Raw genomic sequence first — 15,738 nt, 5'->3', positions numbered from 1 at the left:
TGTGGATCTGTTGGTGCGGTATGCAAATTGGAGTGGTCTAGGGTTTCTGGTGTAGCTGTGAGCCATGGCCAGCCTTTCAAAGCATTTCATGGATACAGACGTGAGTGCTAAGGGTCGGTAGTCATTTAGGCAGGTTACCTTAGTGTTCTTGGGCACAGGAACTATGGTGTGCTGCTTGAAACATGTTGGTATTACAGATGTCAGTGAAGACACTTGCCAGTTGGTCAGCGCATGCTCGGAGTACACGTCCTGGTAATTTGTCTGGCCCTGCGGCCTTTTCAAATCAAATCAAATCAAATTTATTTATATAGCCCTTCGTACATCAGCTGATATCTCAAAGTGCTGTACAGAAACCCAGCCTAAAACCCCAAACAGCAAACAATGCAGGTGTAAAAGCACGGTGGCTAGGAAAAACTCCCTAGAAAGGCCAAAACCTAGGAAGAAACCTAGAGAGGAACCGGGCTATGTGGGGTGGCCAGTCCTCTTCTGGCTGTGCCGGGTAGAGATTATAACAGAACATGACCAAGATGTTCAAATGTTCATAAATGACCAGCATGGTCGAATAATAATAAGGCAGAACAGTTGAAACTGGAGCAGCAGCACAGTCAGGTGGACTGGGGACAGCAAGGAGCCTTCATGTCAGGTAGTCCTGGGGCACGGTCCTAGGGCTCAGGTCAGTTGAAACTGGAGCAGGAGCATGGCCAGGTGGACTTTTGATTAAGACCTTTAAACAGGCCAACATCCACATCGGCTGCGGAGAGCGTGATCACACAGTCGTCCGGAACAGCTGATGCTCTCATGCATTTTTCAGTGTTACTTGCCCCGACGCGAGCATAGAAGTAATTGAGCTAATCTGGTAGTCTTGTGTCACTGGGCAGCTCTCGGCAGTGCTTCCCTTTTGTAGTCTGTAATGGTTTGCAAGCCCTGCCACATCCAACGAGCGTCGGAGCCGGTGTAGTACGATTCAATCTTAGTCCTGTATTGACGATTTGCCTGTTTGATGGTTCGTCGGAGGGCATAGCGGGATTTCTTATAAGTACCGCTCCTGAAAGCGGTAGCTCTACCCTTTAGCTCAGTTTGAATGTTGCCTGTAATCCATGGCTTCTGGTTGGGGCATATACGTACAACATTTGTGGGGATTACGTCCTCGATGCACTTATTGATAAAGCCAGTGACTGATGTGGTGTACTCCTCAATGCTATCGGAAGAATCCCGGAACATATTCCAGATTGTGCTCGCAAAACAGTCCGGTAGTTTAGTATCTGCTTCATCTGACCACTTTTTTATTGACCAAGTCACTAGTGCTTCCTTTTTAAAATTTTTGCTTGTAAGCAGGAATCAGGAGGATAGAATTATGGTTAGATTTGCCAAATGGAGGGCAGGGAGAGCTTTGTATGCGTCAGTGTGTGGAGTAAAGGTGGTCTTGAATTTTTTCCCCCTCTGGTTGCACATATAACATGCTGATAGAAATGAGGAAAAATATATTTAAGTTTCCTTGCATCAAAGTCCCCAGCCACTATGAGCGCCGCCTCTGGATGAGCGTTTTCCTCTTTGCTTATGGTGGTATACAGTTCATTGAGTGCGGTTTTAGTGCCAGCATTGGTCTGTGGTGGTATGTAGACAGCTACGAACAATACATAGTGTGGTCTACAGCTTATCATGAGATGCTTTACCTCAGGTGAGCAAAACCTTGAGACTTCCTTAGACAAACAAACAAAGTAGCTATTCTTTAAGAGGATTTATCCAGTATTGCTTGGCAAGTTGAGACAACCTAACTGCATTTCTTCACCAGGTTCTGATGGAGCTGCCTCCAGTTACCATGTCAAGCAGCTGGAGGAGCAGAACAGCAGACTGAAAGAGGCTCTGGTCAGGTGAGTGTGTTTAAAAAAAAACACACCCATCTCCCTTGAACATGCATTTTACTCCAGGATTCAATTTAATGTGTGTCCAGAAAACCAATCCATCATTTCTATCCTTTGGTTTGAGCTTTTACATAACTATCTCTCCTCCCAGGATGCGTGACCTGTCTTCCTCTGAGAAGCAGGAGCATGTGAAGCTCCAGAAGCAGATGGAGAAGAAGAATGGAGAGCTGGAGACTCTGAGGACCCAGAAGGAGAAGCTACAGGAGGAGATGAAGCAGGCTGAGGCCACCATTGATGAGCTGAAGGAGCAGGTTAGTCAGCCAGTTTATTTATATTTTAGTACCAGTCAAACATTTGGACACCTTCTCAGTCCATGGTTTTTCTTTTCTTTTTACCATTGTCTACATTGTAGAATAATAGTCAAGGCATCAACACTACAAAATAACAGATGGAATCATGTTGTAACCAAAAAAGGGATAAACAAATCAAAATGTATTTTATATTTGAGATTCTTCAAAGTAGCCACCGTTTGCCTTGATGATGGCTTTGCACACTCTTGGCATTCTCTCAACCAGCTTCATGAGGTAGTCTCCTGGAATGCATTTCAATTAACAGGTTTGCCTTGTAAGCGGTTAATTTGTGGAAGGTAGAGGTGGTATACAAAAGATAACCCCATTTGGTAAAAGACCAAGTCCATATTATGGCAGGAACAGCTGAAGTAAGCAAAGAGAAAGGACAGTTTATCATTAAGACAGGAAGCTCAGTCGATCCGGAAAATGTCAAGAACTTTGAAAGATTCTTCAAGTGCAGTCGCAAAAACCACTAAGCACTATGATGAAACTGGCTTTCATGAGGATCGCCACAGGAATGGAAGACCCAGAGCTGTTTTTTTGGGTGCTATTTAATGAAGCTGCCAGTTGAGGACTTGTGAGGTGTCTGTTTCTCAAACTAGACACTAATGCACTTGTTCTCTTGCTCAGTTGTGCACCGGGGCCTCCCACTCTATTCTGGTTAGAGACCGTTTGAGCTGTTCTGTGAAGGGAGTAGTACACAGCGTTGCACGAGATCTTCAGTTTCTTGGCCATTTCTCGCATGGAATAGCCTTCATTTCTCAGAACAAGAATAGACTGCGAGTTTCATGAGAAAGGTCTTTGTTTCTGGCCATTTTGAGCCTGTAATCGAGCCCACAAATGCTGATGCTCCAGATACTTAACTAGTCTAAAGAAGGCCAGTTTTATTGCTTCTTTAATCAGAACAGTTTTCAGCTGTGCTAACATAATTGCAAAAGGGTTTTCTAATGATCAATTAGCCTTTTAAAATTATAAACTTGGATTAGCTAACACAACGTGCCATTCGAACACAGGAGTGATGGTTGCCGGTAATGGGCCTCTTTACGCCTATGTAGATATTCCATAAGAAATCTGCCGTTTCCAGCTACAATAGTCATTTACAACATTGTTAATGTCTACACTATATTTCTGTTCAATTGTATGTTATTTTAATGGACAACAAATGTGCTTTTCTAAGTGACCCAAACTTTTGAGTGTGCGTGCATTCGGAAAGTATTCAGACCCCTATAGACCCCCAGACCCCTATACCTTCTCCCCATTTTGTTATGTTACAGCCTTAAAATTGATTAAATGGTTATTTCTCTCAATCTACACACAGTACCCCATAATGACAAAGCAAAAACAGGTTTAGATATTTTTCCAAATGTATAAACAATGTACTGATATCACATTTAAATAAGTGTCCTTTACTCAGTATTTTGTTGAAGCATTTTTAGCAGCGATTACAGCCTTGAGTCTTGGGTATGACGCTACAAGTTTCTCCCATTCTGCATGCAGATCCTCTCGAGCGGCAGGGTAGCCTAGTGGTTAGAGCGTTGGATTAGTAACCGGAAGGTTGTAAGTTCAAATCCCCGAGCTGTCGTTCTGCCCCTGAACAGGCAGTTAACCCACTGTTCCTAGGCCTTCATTGAAAATAAGAATTTGTGCTTAACTGACTTGCCTAGTTAAATAAAGGTTGGATGGGGAGTGTCGCCGCACAGCTATTTTCAGGTCTCTCCAGAGATGTTTGATAGGGTTCAAGTCCGGGCTCTGGCTCAAGGACATTCAGAGAATTGTCCCGAAGACACGTTGTCTTGGCTGTGTGCTCAGTCTGAGAACCTGCTCCAGAGCGTTCAGGACTTCATCATCGTTCATCTGTCCCTCGATCCTTGCCACTGAAAAACATCCCCACAACATGATGCTGCTTCACCGTACAGATGGTCCAGGTTTCCTCCAGACACAAAGCTTGGTATTCAGGCCAAATAGTTCAATCTTGTTTGGCAAACTCCAACCGGGCTGTCATGTACTGAGCAGTGGATTCTGTCTGGCCACTCTACCATAAAGGCCTGATTTGCGAAGTGCTGCAGAAGGTTGTCCTTCTGGAAGGTTCCACTGAGGAATTCTAGAACTCTGTCAGAGTGACCATCAGGTTCTTGGTCACCTCCCTGACGAAGGCCCTTCTCCCCCTGATTGCTCAGCTTGGCTGAGTGGCCAGCTCTAGGAAGAGTTTGGTGTTTTCAAACATCTTCCATTTAAGAATGTTGGCGGCCACTGTTGTTCGTGGACTTTCAATGCTGCAAAACAATTTTGGTACCCTTCCACAGATCTGTGCCTCGAGACAATCCTGTCTCGGAGCTCTATGGACAATTCCTTTGACCTCATGGCTTGGTTTTGGTCTGACATGCACTGTCAACAGTGGGATCTTATATAGACAGGTGTGTGCCTTTCCAAATCATGTCCAATGAATCTACCCAATCAATTGAGTTGACCAATCAAGTTGTAGAAACATTTCAAGGATGATCATTGGAAACAGGATACACCTGAGCTACATTTCTAGTCTCATAGCAAAGGGTCTGAATACTTAAATAAGGTTTTTTAACTTTTAATATATTTGCCAAAATTTCTAAAAACCTATTTTCACCTATTGTGTGTAGATTGAGGAACATTTTTTATTTAATCGATTTTTAGGATAAAGCTGTAACATAAATATGGAAAAGGTCAACGGGGCTGAATACTTTCCCGAATGCACTGTATACTACTTGAGGTGATGAAGCAGGTTGAGGTTACCTAATGATCTCCATGAACAACATAGGACGTTTTTCTATGCTAGTGTCACTTCTGATTACTCTCATCTGTATGTGTATAATTTATTTTTGTATATGCCTCGGTTGCTTTTAAGAGCTTTGCATCATACGTATTTGTGTCCTAGGTTGATGCTGCTCTCGGGGCAGAGGAGATGGTGGAGACTCTGACTGAGAGGAATCTGGACCTGGAGGAGAAAGTCAGAGAGCTCAGAGAGACTGTCACAGACCTGGTGAGTTCAAATCAATACTCCTGTCAACCCTGTTACCTTAATATCAATGTCAACCCTGTTACTTTGTATGGTTTGAGTAGTCAGTGATTTGAGTTCACACACCCATACCAACTCTGTTGGTATGTTTTGAATAACCAACTCTGTCAACGCTATGCCCCTGATGTGCACACACTATATTGGTAAGGACACTGTTTTAGAGACCGAGATACACCCCTTTGTGTTTGAACCCTGTCCACTCAATACTCCCCACACCACCACACAAGACACCTCTTCCACCTCTGACCCATTCCAGGAAGCGATCAACGAGATGAATGACGAGCTGCAGGAGAACAGCAGGGAGACTGAGATGGAGCTGAGGGAGCAGCTGGACTTGAACGGGGCCAGGGTGCGAGAGGCCCAGAAGAGGGTGGAGGCCGCTCAGGAGACAGTGGCTGACTATCAGCAGACCATCAACAAGTATCGCGAGCTCACCACCAGCCTACAGGTATAGAGTTTGAATTCATTGTTTCGGTGTAGTGTCATACAACATGCAATCGGGAGAAGGACACTTAACACTATTGTTGTTAATAGTTTAAAAAAACGATTCTGTGAACTTCTTTGCCTCAGTCAGGGTTTTACTGACATCCTGAATACATCAGCCTTTAGGCAAAATGGCAAAGGTCTTGTTAGCTGACTGGTTTATTTTGGTTATTTGTATATGAATTGTGTGTGTAGGATACCAACAGGGAGCTGACCATTGCTCAGAATGCCAATGCAGAGCAGGTCCAACAGCCTCCTGCTGAGCTGTTTGACTTCAAGATCAAGTTTGCTGAGACCAAGGCCTACGCCAAGGTAAGAAAGTGTGCCACACACATACATTTTAGTGCAGTGGTTCCTTTACAGGGACCACCAGATCACTGTTTTTTGATTTTTTTTTACATCAGATATTTATCAGTGAATGTAGTAGTTTAAAGGCCTATTATCTCAGGATGTGTGAGATTCTACCATTGCAACAACAAATAACATGTTTATCCTATTCACGTTTGTCTCCCCAGGCCATCGAGATGGAGCTGAGAAAGATGGAGGTGGGCCAGGCCAACCGACAGGTGTCTCTCCTCACCTCCTTCATGCCCGACTCCTTCCTGCGTCATGGAGGAGACCACGACTGTATTCTGGTGCTCTTGCTCATACCAAGACTCATTTGCAAGGTATTGTGTGCGTCTGTGTGTTCCAGTTGATTAGTATTACAAGCTCAGAATTTGACGGAATGTGTGAGTATTTAAGGTTCTTACTGTGTGTGAGTGTGCCTAATGTGTGTGTTCCTCCCTCTCTGTAGGCTGAGTTGATCAGCAAGCAGGCCCAAGAGAAGTTTGATCTGAATGGTAACCCAGTGGAGAGGACTGGGATGAAGATGAGAGGACCACCTGGAGAACAACTCAGCTTTGCCTCTGGACTGGTGTATTCTCTAACCCTGCTACAGGCCACGCTGCACAAATATGAACAGTAAGGAGGATCGAATTAAGCAATATGGTCAATATACCACGGCTAAGGGCAAAACTGAATGCCTGGATACAGCCCTTAGCTGTGGTATATTGGTCATATACCGAAATCCCCAGAGGTGCCTTATTGCTATTATCAACAGGTTACCAATGTAATTAGAGCAGTACAAATATTTTTTTTGTCATACCTGTGGAATACTGTCTGATATACCACGGCTGTCAGCCAATCAGCATTCAGGGCTCGAACCACCCAGTTTATAATCCCACTTATACTTCTAAAATAGTAACAGCATATTGAAGTGGTTGCTTTGTCTCTCTCGCCTGCCTGATCACACTTGTTTTCCAATAGTGTACATCTAATGATAATCGAGCAAGGGGAAATCAAGGAGTGCCATGTTCTTGAAAGAGCGAATGCCCCTAAAAAAAAGCAACTTCTTGTTTTGAAAATGGCCTATGTAGCATCTGAGTCAGAAACATTTATTCTAGTGTAAAATGGACTACAACGTGTAAATAGGATCATTTTGGTCATGAAGTCGGCCTCGTCCAAAACAGATTTGCATGATAGGAAAAAAGGGCATGTCACGGAATGAAGGGTAACGTAACAGTTTTTCTTGGGTTGGGTTTATTTCAATCCTGCACACAGCTGGCAGCACCCAAGTAAGTATCAATTTGGAGTGCAGCTGCACACGGCCCGATCTTAATGTCCACGGTCAATTTGGTTTGACATTCGATATCCCCATGGGGTTAGTTGGGGACCATCAGTAAATTACACAATATTGGACAATATATTAAAAGGTTGATAGCTCCAAATTTCAATAACTTAAAAACCTCAAACCAACTATGCATTGTAGAAATGCGTATATACAAATATTAATAGCATTTAATGAGAACTAAGATGTGTAACATTTACATTGTTCATTTATTTACGATCCATAACTAGCCACAGAGATAGGCTATCCAATGCCAAACCATCTTTACCACGGTTGCACACCAGCCAGCTGAAACTAATTGGTGAGAAAAGTTGACTAGCACTAGCTAGCCTAGGTGACTTCAAGACACAAGACCTGGTAAGTTATCTAAATGGGTGAATGACTTTGTACTGTTTTGGCAGAGTGAATGGACAAACGCTTGCCACGTGCGAACACACATGAGAGACCCACATTAACCCCCCCCCAAGACATCCCTTGTTTGGCTCCAATCATGGCCACTTAATTTCTTACTGAAAACGAGGCCAAATCAGGAAGTTCATACATTTCCTTTTCTCTCCCCTCTCCCTCAGATCTCTGAACTGCTGCAGTGTGGAGGTGTATAAGCGGATGGGGACTCTCTACTCAGAGATGAGTGTCCATGAGCGTTCTCTAGACTTCTTTATAGACCTGCTGCACAAAGACCAGCTGGATGAGACTGTACACGTGGAGCCTCTCACCAAGGCCATCAAGTACTACCAGGTACGCAATACACACCCTGAACACTCGCAACAGAGAACACACACTTCACACACAAACTCTTGTTGACACTCAATATATAACACACAATTGACCGCACATGCTGTACACTCTTGAGAAAGCGCTAGGACCAAGACGTACTATTGCTTCACCATACCATTATTTGGCCACTCTTGACAGAACACTCCACACGCTCTGTCCACTCAATTGTGCTCATTCTCTCAACTCGCACACCCCAGCACTGACATACTATCAAGTTAATCAATGCTATGAGTAAGGCCTTGTAAGCCACTCATTGACTAATCTGTTTTTATTTTGCAGCAACTGTACAGCATCCACCTGGCTGATCAGACTGAAGATTGCACCGTGCAGCTGGCTGATCACATCAAGGTACAACCATCCTTCATCAACAAAAGCGCAATTACATTTTATTATATAATTGCTAGAAAGACTATATTTAAAATAAGAAAATACCCTTGTAGCCTATTACAAACATATCTTACATAAAATCAGTTATAACACTGAACCGAATTTGACCTCTGAACTCTGACCTCCAGTTCATCCAGAGTGCATTGGACTGTATGGGTGCGGAGGTGGTGCGTCTCAGGGCCTTCCTGCAGCCGGGGCAAGAGGGGGCTGACCTGAACATCCTGCTGAAGGACCTAGACACATCCTGCAGGTCGAATACAATACTTAATATGTAATTTCTATGTAGATCAATTTATCTCAATTTATACTTTTGTCATTTACCCCCTGCAGCGACATCAAACAGTTCTGCAAGAAGATCAGACGCAGGATGCCAGGGACCGACGTGCCAGGGGTGCCCGCCGCTCTGGCCTTTGGCGCACCGGTATGTGCCGAGTGCTATGCTTAGGTCTTATGTTTAGGTTGGGAAGTTTTAGCCCTGGGCCAAGTATTTACAGTAGCTCATAAAGTACAGTAATGCAACTCAACTTTGCATTTGTGGAACCGGGACTACTGCATGAGAATTTGACTGACAGTTCTGTGGACCAATGCCAGGTGTCAGAGCCTCTAACGGACTGCAGGCGTCAGCTGACTCGGGTGGTTGCCGTGCTCCAGGAGGTAGCTGCGGCGGGGGCGCAGATGGTCGCCCCTCTAGGAGAACAGGAGGGGCTCAACACCCTCAAACTGGAGGACGTGGCCTTCAAGGCTGTTGAACAGGTACTGTGACCATATACTGAATATAGATTGAGTATAGACTGATCATTGCATGTTTGCGATTGACTACATTGCAGTTGGATTGCACAGAATCATTGATCTAATATTAAAAATCCCCTTGAGGGACTCCTGAGTGGCGCAGCGGTCTAAGGCAATGCATTGCAGATCTGAGGTGCCACTACAGTCTGGGGTTTGATCCGTGACCTGGAGCCCCATAGGGCGGCGCACAATTGGCCCAGCACCGTCCAGATTAGGAGAAAGTTTGGCCGGGGGACTTTCATTGTCTCATTGCGCTCTAGCGACTCCTTGTGGCGGTCCGGGCTCCTGCAGCCTGACTTCAGTCGAAAGGTGTTTCCTCTGGCACATTGGTGCGGCTGGCTACCTGGTTAAGGGAACAGTGTGTGAAGAAGCAGCGTGGCTCGGCGGGTCATGTTTTGGTGGACCTTCGCCTTTCCCGAGCTGGTTGGCGAGTTGCAGCGATGAGACAAGAGCGTAGCTACCAATTGTGTATCACGAAATTGGAGAGAAATGGGGTGAAATTACAATAATAATAATAAACAGAAAATATCACCTTACATCCCAAAGAACTACTTTCTGATCAAGAATAGTGATTCTGTCTTGCTCAAACTGACCCCTTCAAACACTCTGACTGTCTCTCCCTCCTCTCCAGGTGTATGGGTCCCATGGCCTGAATCCCCATGAGTGTCTGCGTCAGTCCTGCAGCTCTGTCATCTCCACCATGAACAAGATGGCTACCGCCATGCAGGAGGGAGAGTATGACGCCGAGCGACCACAGGGAAAGGTATGTACGGGACTAGGGCTGGGGGGAGTATGACACTAGGCGGGAGGTATGGCTGGAGACTGAATTTCTTCACATTTTCTAGCCTTTTCAAAACTAAGAACACTACGTCTGTAGCACGTTTGCCCCTCGTTTAATTGACATTCACAGTTCATCCCCTTCCTGTCTCCCCCTCCCTGCATAGACTCCCCCGGTAGAGGCTCGTGCAGTGGCCCTCAGGGCAGAGATCACTGACGCAGAGGGTCTGGGAGTCAAACTGGAGGACAGAGACACTGTCATCAAGGAGCTCAAGAAGTCCCTGAAGATCAAAGTACGGACATGTCTCTCCTTTCTAACTCGCGCACACACAAAGATACACACGGTTATTCTCATCCTTGCACTTTTTCTTATACACACACATTTTTCCCTCGCATGCACTCACCATCTCTCACATTAACACCCGCACACTCTCCCTGTCTCTCTAACCCAGGGAGAGGAGTTGAGTGAGGCCCACGTCCGTCTCAGCCTGCTAGAGAAGAAGCTGGATACGTCCACTAAAGATGCAGACGAACGTGTGGAGAAGATCCAGACCAAACTGGATGAGACCCTCGCCCTGCTCAAGAAGAAAGAGAAGTAGGACTGGGGAACGCGGTGGCTGTGGGACTATTAAGCAAGGAAGGAGGATGTTCTAGAATCAGGACACTTCTGTCTGTGTATAGTTGTGTGCAAAGAATTTAGCTTTCTCATATCCCAGTGCCTTTCAGATCAACATATGGGAGACGTAAGAGGGGAGTAGGGGTGAAGATGGTAGATAGTCTGTTTGGTGGAGAGATGGCATATTTTCACATCGTTGCCTGCTGTAGAGCCAGGAGAGGACATTATTTTAATTCACATAGTGAATGTATTACATTGATCAAGTATTTGTGTAAAACCTACGTTTTCTTTTTCTCTCACTCTCCCTCCCCAACCCAGGGAGTTTGAGGAAACCATGGACGCCCTGCAGGCAGACATCGACCAGCTGGAGGCAGAGAAAGCAGAGCTGAAGCAGCGTCTCTCCAACCAGTCAAAGGTGACCATTGAGGGCCTCAGGGCCCCGCCTGCCTCTGGCATCGCATCCATCGTCTCAGGAACCGCCGGAGGTGAGTCTCATGAGTCTTTTGATACCTCACACGCCTTTATACCTCACATTATACCATCACGCACATTCTGATGAAGCTTTTTCAGAAGATTGACATGTAAAAAGCCATGTGGGTTTTTGGATGAAATCAACTTTAGTCGTGAGTTTGTACTTAGAAAATCACCTGATAGACTATATTATCCCCTCCCAGCGGCCATCCCAAAAATGTCAAATACGAATGTAATTTGTATTTTTTTTTTTTTTTTAAGACAGCGAGCTTGCGTGCTACGGGAGGGACAGGGTTACCATGACATTGACAAAGCAAATTATTGAAGCTAAATATATTCCAGTAGCCTGCCCTGTTCCATTCTGGTGGAGCTGTGGCCTGTCTGGGGGGGATATGCATCTTTCCCTTTTCAAGACAATTCGATGCGTATCTCGATACATTGGCTCAGAAACGTTACATGAGCGATGCGATTGGTTTGATTAGAGGAAGGGATCGATGCGGTACAATCCGGTGCACTAACATTTGTTGCATACACACACACACAAGCTTTCCGTTCTAAATTTAAAATCTTCTGCTGATGGAGATCATGAGCTGGATCTGTCTGAGGTGATATGTGTGTGTATGTAGGCACCTGAGCTAAGCCATAAGGGAAACTTACCACCCCACACGGAACCCAAACCGGCTGCGCGCGTGCGCCATCGTGCATACATTTATTTTGCCCCCCCACACCAAACGCTATCACGACACACAGGTTAAAATATCAAAACAAACTCTGAACCAATTACATTAATTTGAGGACAGGTCGAAAAGCATTAAACATTTATGGCAATTTAGCTAGCTAGCTTGCAGTTGCTAAAATGCACAAGGTCCTCTACTCCGACAATTAATCCACACATAAAACGGTCAACCGAATAGTTTCTAGTCATATCTCCTCCTTCTAGGCTTTTTCTTCTCTTGACTTTATATTGCGATTGGCAACTTTCATAAATTAGGTGCATTACCGCAACCGACCTCGTTCGTCTTTCAGTCACCCACGTGGGTATAACCAATGAGGAGATGGCACGTGGGTACCTGCTTCTATAAACCAATGAGGAGATGGGAGAGGCAGGACTTGCACCGCGATCTGCGTCACAAACAGAACTGACTTTTATTTTAGCTCTTGGCAACGCAGATGAGTCAGCCTGTTAAATGTTAGCTATTTTCGTCCAACCACCCGCCCCCCCACACTTTTGATCTGAAATCAACATCACCCACTAATTAATTTGTAATTTTATTTAAAAAAAAGTGTTAGAGCAAGATTGAATTAAAACATTTGGTATAACCTAGCCAAGGAATATAAAGCACAACTTTGGATGTACTCCGTCTCATAATCGAATGATTTAGACAGTTTACGTTTGGACAAGACTTGGTGATTGCTGTCCTTGTTGTGAAATGATCAACTTTACCATGTATATCTAAAATATACAGATTTTTGTTTCAAGCAAAACTACCAAAACTAATTGTTCAGGTTCACCCTCAGCAATAAAATGAAATTGAATGTAAGTGCCCCCGATCAGCATGTGAGCCAGATGAGTTATCTCTGGCGGTAGCTTATGCTACTCTTATTCTGGTAAAACACAATTTTCAACAGCACATTTGATAAAAAATAACCTACGATATTACATTGGTTGTCGCTCAACTAATAAAGCGTAATTTTGTGCAAGCTATTTTACAAACATTTGAATGCTGAAGGTGATGTTAAATGTTCCTAATAGAAGAACTATAAAAAGCATATGCATGACCATGGTAGCAATTGACAGGGAACACTTTGGAGATGATGAGGAAATGATCCGACCAAAGGTGAGGACGCAATAGTTGTTCGACCTGATACAAGACTGTTGATTTTATGTGCATTTTACATTTACTGTACTTTTCACAACATTTTGTAAATGTCGAAATCTGAAAATACCCGTGTTACATCTAGTAACAATATGAATATTCATTGACTTTTTTTGAAGTAAGGCCATTTGCTCAATGTCACCCATGAAACTCTCTGCTGGCTTTGCCTGACTCGGCCACAGTCAAGCTGAAATAGGCGTGGTATCGTCTGTCACATCACCATCGATGGCTGTCAATCATCCTCGATAGATGATACTATCATAATATCATCCAATCCTAAAGCCATGTGATTAGGGTTTATAATCTGCTAAATATGTTCCGACTGTTTTAATTTACAAATGTCTTACCCCTCCCTTCCTCCTCTCCAGCGGGTGTTGCCCCAGGAGCAGGGGGCCTGTCTGGGCCGATGCAGGTGGTGGACTCCCCTCTCCTCCGTCAGCAGGTGGAGACCCAGAGACTGGGCATCAAACACCTGAAGAACGAGAACAACAGACTGAAGGTCAGAACACTGCAGGGAACTGACTTGTGTGTGTCACTTTTAGTGCCAGCTCTACTGTCCTAATCAAAATATGGATTCATTCTTTCTCTTGTTACCAGTAATGAGAACAATGATCTGCAAACATACAGAAGTCTGTGTTGTATGCTTCTCTTGATGTAGTTCACTGAAGTCTATTTACCATGGAACATATATTCACTAGTTGTCCATTTTAATGTATGCATGTATGTTTGACTGTAGTTGGCTCTGTGTTGATGACTGTGTCTCTGTCTCTATTGATAACTCTGTATATCGCTCTCCTCCAGGCAGAGAAGATGAGAGCCCAGTTAGCCTCCCTCCCTCCCCTCCACGTCCCCAAGCTTCCTCTGAGAGAGGCCTCCACCTCTCCCCCTGCTGAGGGGCCTCTCCACGGGGCTCTCTACAGGAAGACAGACCAGCTCCTGGGGACCCTGCTCAAGATGAGTGCCGCCGTTAAGGTGGTCGACATCACCGGGAAGACTCCAGGTGGGAGGGATGTGGGTGTGTGAAGGGTGTTGTGAGTGTGTAGCGTCGTTGTTTTTCAGTACGTGTGTATTTGCGTTAAGATAATAAAATCTCATATGTACCGTCTCTTTCTCCACTACAGTGAGTGCGAGTGCTCAGCTCCTGGACCAGACAGCTCGACTGCAGTCTCTGAGTGACGCTCTGGACAAACTGAAGGTGACCTGAATTTATATGATCAACCCTAGTAATAATCAGTATTTCTCTACACCAGACAGATTTTGTCCACCTATCTCTCTGTCTATCATGGAAATGGACACATCTCTCTCTCTCAGGGTGAAGTGTCAGAGCATGTGGTTTCTCAGCAGCCTGGGGCGAAGGTCTCCTCTGACTTTGCCACCTTCCCCATTTCCTCCTTCGTCAAGGTAACACACACACACATTGTAGGCACTCAAATAAATACCTGGTTTAGGTATAAGACTTTATTTGTTGTCCTTTGACCTGTTCTTCTCTTGTCCTCTCAGGCCAAGGAGGAGAAGCAGGGGGGTACGGTGTTCATAGGGCGCGTGGCCATCCCATGTGCCAAGGGCCAGGAGCAGGTGCACCGTCTTGTCCTATCACAGCAGCACCTGCAGCAAGTGCACCGCCTCCTCATGACCTAAGATGCCATCCCATTGGCCTGCGTCCACAAGTGATAGCAAGCTCCTCCAATCAGATCACAGCAGATGCAAAAAATGTTTTCAGTTCCAGTCCATTTCCTATTGTTCATCAGATTCTCTCAGGACACGGTTACACTACACCACCTGGTCAAAAGGTATTACCGATCTATGCCAAAGAGACACACAAGTGTTCTCGTCTAGTTATAATACATAGAGTAATTGCTATTCTTTACCAACACGTTCTACATGATTGTCAGAAGTCTTTTTAAAACGACTTGACTCGTAAATGTTGCATCTCTAGAATTGATTTAAAAGTATGGAGAAACAAACAACAAAATGTATGCACACCAAGCGAGATGGAGCAGAAATTGGTTAACGGCAGATGGCACAATTATTCATGCATTGCACTTTTTTTTTTTGTACTGTGGTGATTATTTAAATCTACACCGGTATAAACCAGCAGTCGGGACCAAGCAAATTCACCACTGAAATAAATGCCATTTAGCCACGTTAATGTGTGATTCCCGTTTGAGATAGACTAATGTATTCTAAATCAGGGTGTCAAGGCACCCTATGACAATTAAGTTCCAATTCAGACACCTTTAACTTATGTTGAGATGGGATGCTAATTTGAGAAATGTAGGGTGTTTGACATGCCTACAGCAACCAGGTTTCACTGATAGTGTTGGTGTGTCATTATGGTAGATGTATGTCTGGGTGGAAAAGACATGAATTGTAAATGCTGAATAGTCTAACTTTCAGCACTAGCCACATCCTAATCTCAAAAGCCATGATACTGTATAACGTGTTCAGTGCAGAACATTTCAACCATATATACCTACTCTCCAGTGTTCATTGTGGACTGAGTGACTATCCATCTGTCCTGTATCCAAAAACAGACCAATAAAGTTCTTACCTAACAAAATTGATTACTTGGTAACATGAAATTCCTTCCATGCCTAGACCTGGACTAAAACACAAGGAGACTCAATGAGA

The 15,738-nt window shown here is 44.5% G+C and overlaps 1 protein-coding gene across 7 annotated transcripts in view; it reads left to right on the top strand.

The window, feature by feature from the left end:
- The window catches only part of LOC118392177 (dynactin subunit 1), a 29,143-nt gene extending 13,472 nt beyond the window's left edge, over positions 1 to 15,671 (top strand). For all 7 annotated transcript variants that reach the window (XM_035783887.2, XM_035783883.2, XM_035783882.2 and 4 more), the window contains 21 exons: positions 1,793 to 1,871; positions 2,014 to 2,173; positions 5,121 to 5,225; positions 5,518 to 5,709; positions 5,940 to 6,056; positions 6,260 to 6,412; positions 6,541 to 6,707; positions 7,983 to 8,151; positions 8,470 to 8,538; positions 8,706 to 8,827; positions 8,908 to 8,998; positions 9,169 to 9,330; positions 9,998 to 10,129; positions 10,311 to 10,436; positions 10,596 to 10,738; positions 11,078 to 11,244; positions 13,476 to 13,606; positions 13,909 to 14,107; positions 14,229 to 14,302; positions 14,419 to 14,508; positions 14,608 to 15,671. In XM_035783887.2, coding sequence (XP_035639780.1) covers positions 1,793 to 1,871; positions 2,014 to 2,173; positions 5,121 to 5,225; positions 5,518 to 5,709; positions 5,940 to 6,056; positions 6,260 to 6,412; positions 6,541 to 6,707; positions 7,983 to 8,151; positions 8,470 to 8,538; positions 8,706 to 8,827; positions 8,908 to 8,998; positions 9,169 to 9,330; positions 9,998 to 10,129; positions 10,311 to 10,436; positions 10,596 to 10,738; positions 11,078 to 11,244; positions 13,476 to 13,606; positions 13,909 to 14,107; positions 14,229 to 14,302; positions 14,419 to 14,508; positions 14,608 to 14,745 — 2,786 coding nt within the window. In that variant the 3' untranslated portion in view covers positions 14,746 to 15,671. The remainder of the gene's footprint in view (positions 1 to 1,792; positions 1,872 to 2,013; positions 2,174 to 5,120; positions 5,226 to 5,517; positions 5,710 to 5,939; positions 6,057 to 6,259; positions 6,413 to 6,540; positions 6,708 to 7,982; positions 8,152 to 8,469; positions 8,539 to 8,705; positions 8,828 to 8,907; positions 8,999 to 9,168; positions 9,331 to 9,997; positions 10,130 to 10,310; positions 10,437 to 10,595; positions 10,739 to 11,077; positions 11,245 to 13,475; positions 13,607 to 13,908; positions 14,108 to 14,228; positions 14,303 to 14,418; positions 14,509 to 14,607) is intronic.
- The last annotated feature ends 67 nt before the right edge of the window (positions 15,672 to 15,738 follow it).

Source organism: Oncorhynchus keta, chromosome 13, assembly GCF_023373465.1.
Source record: "Oncorhynchus keta strain PuntledgeMale-10-30-2019 chromosome 13, Oket_V2, whole genome shotgun sequence".
Taxonomy (NCBI): domain Eukaryota; kingdom Metazoa; phylum Chordata; class Actinopteri; order Salmoniformes; family Salmonidae; genus Oncorhynchus; species Oncorhynchus keta.
This window is presented reverse-complemented; position numbering and strand designations above follow the sequence as displayed.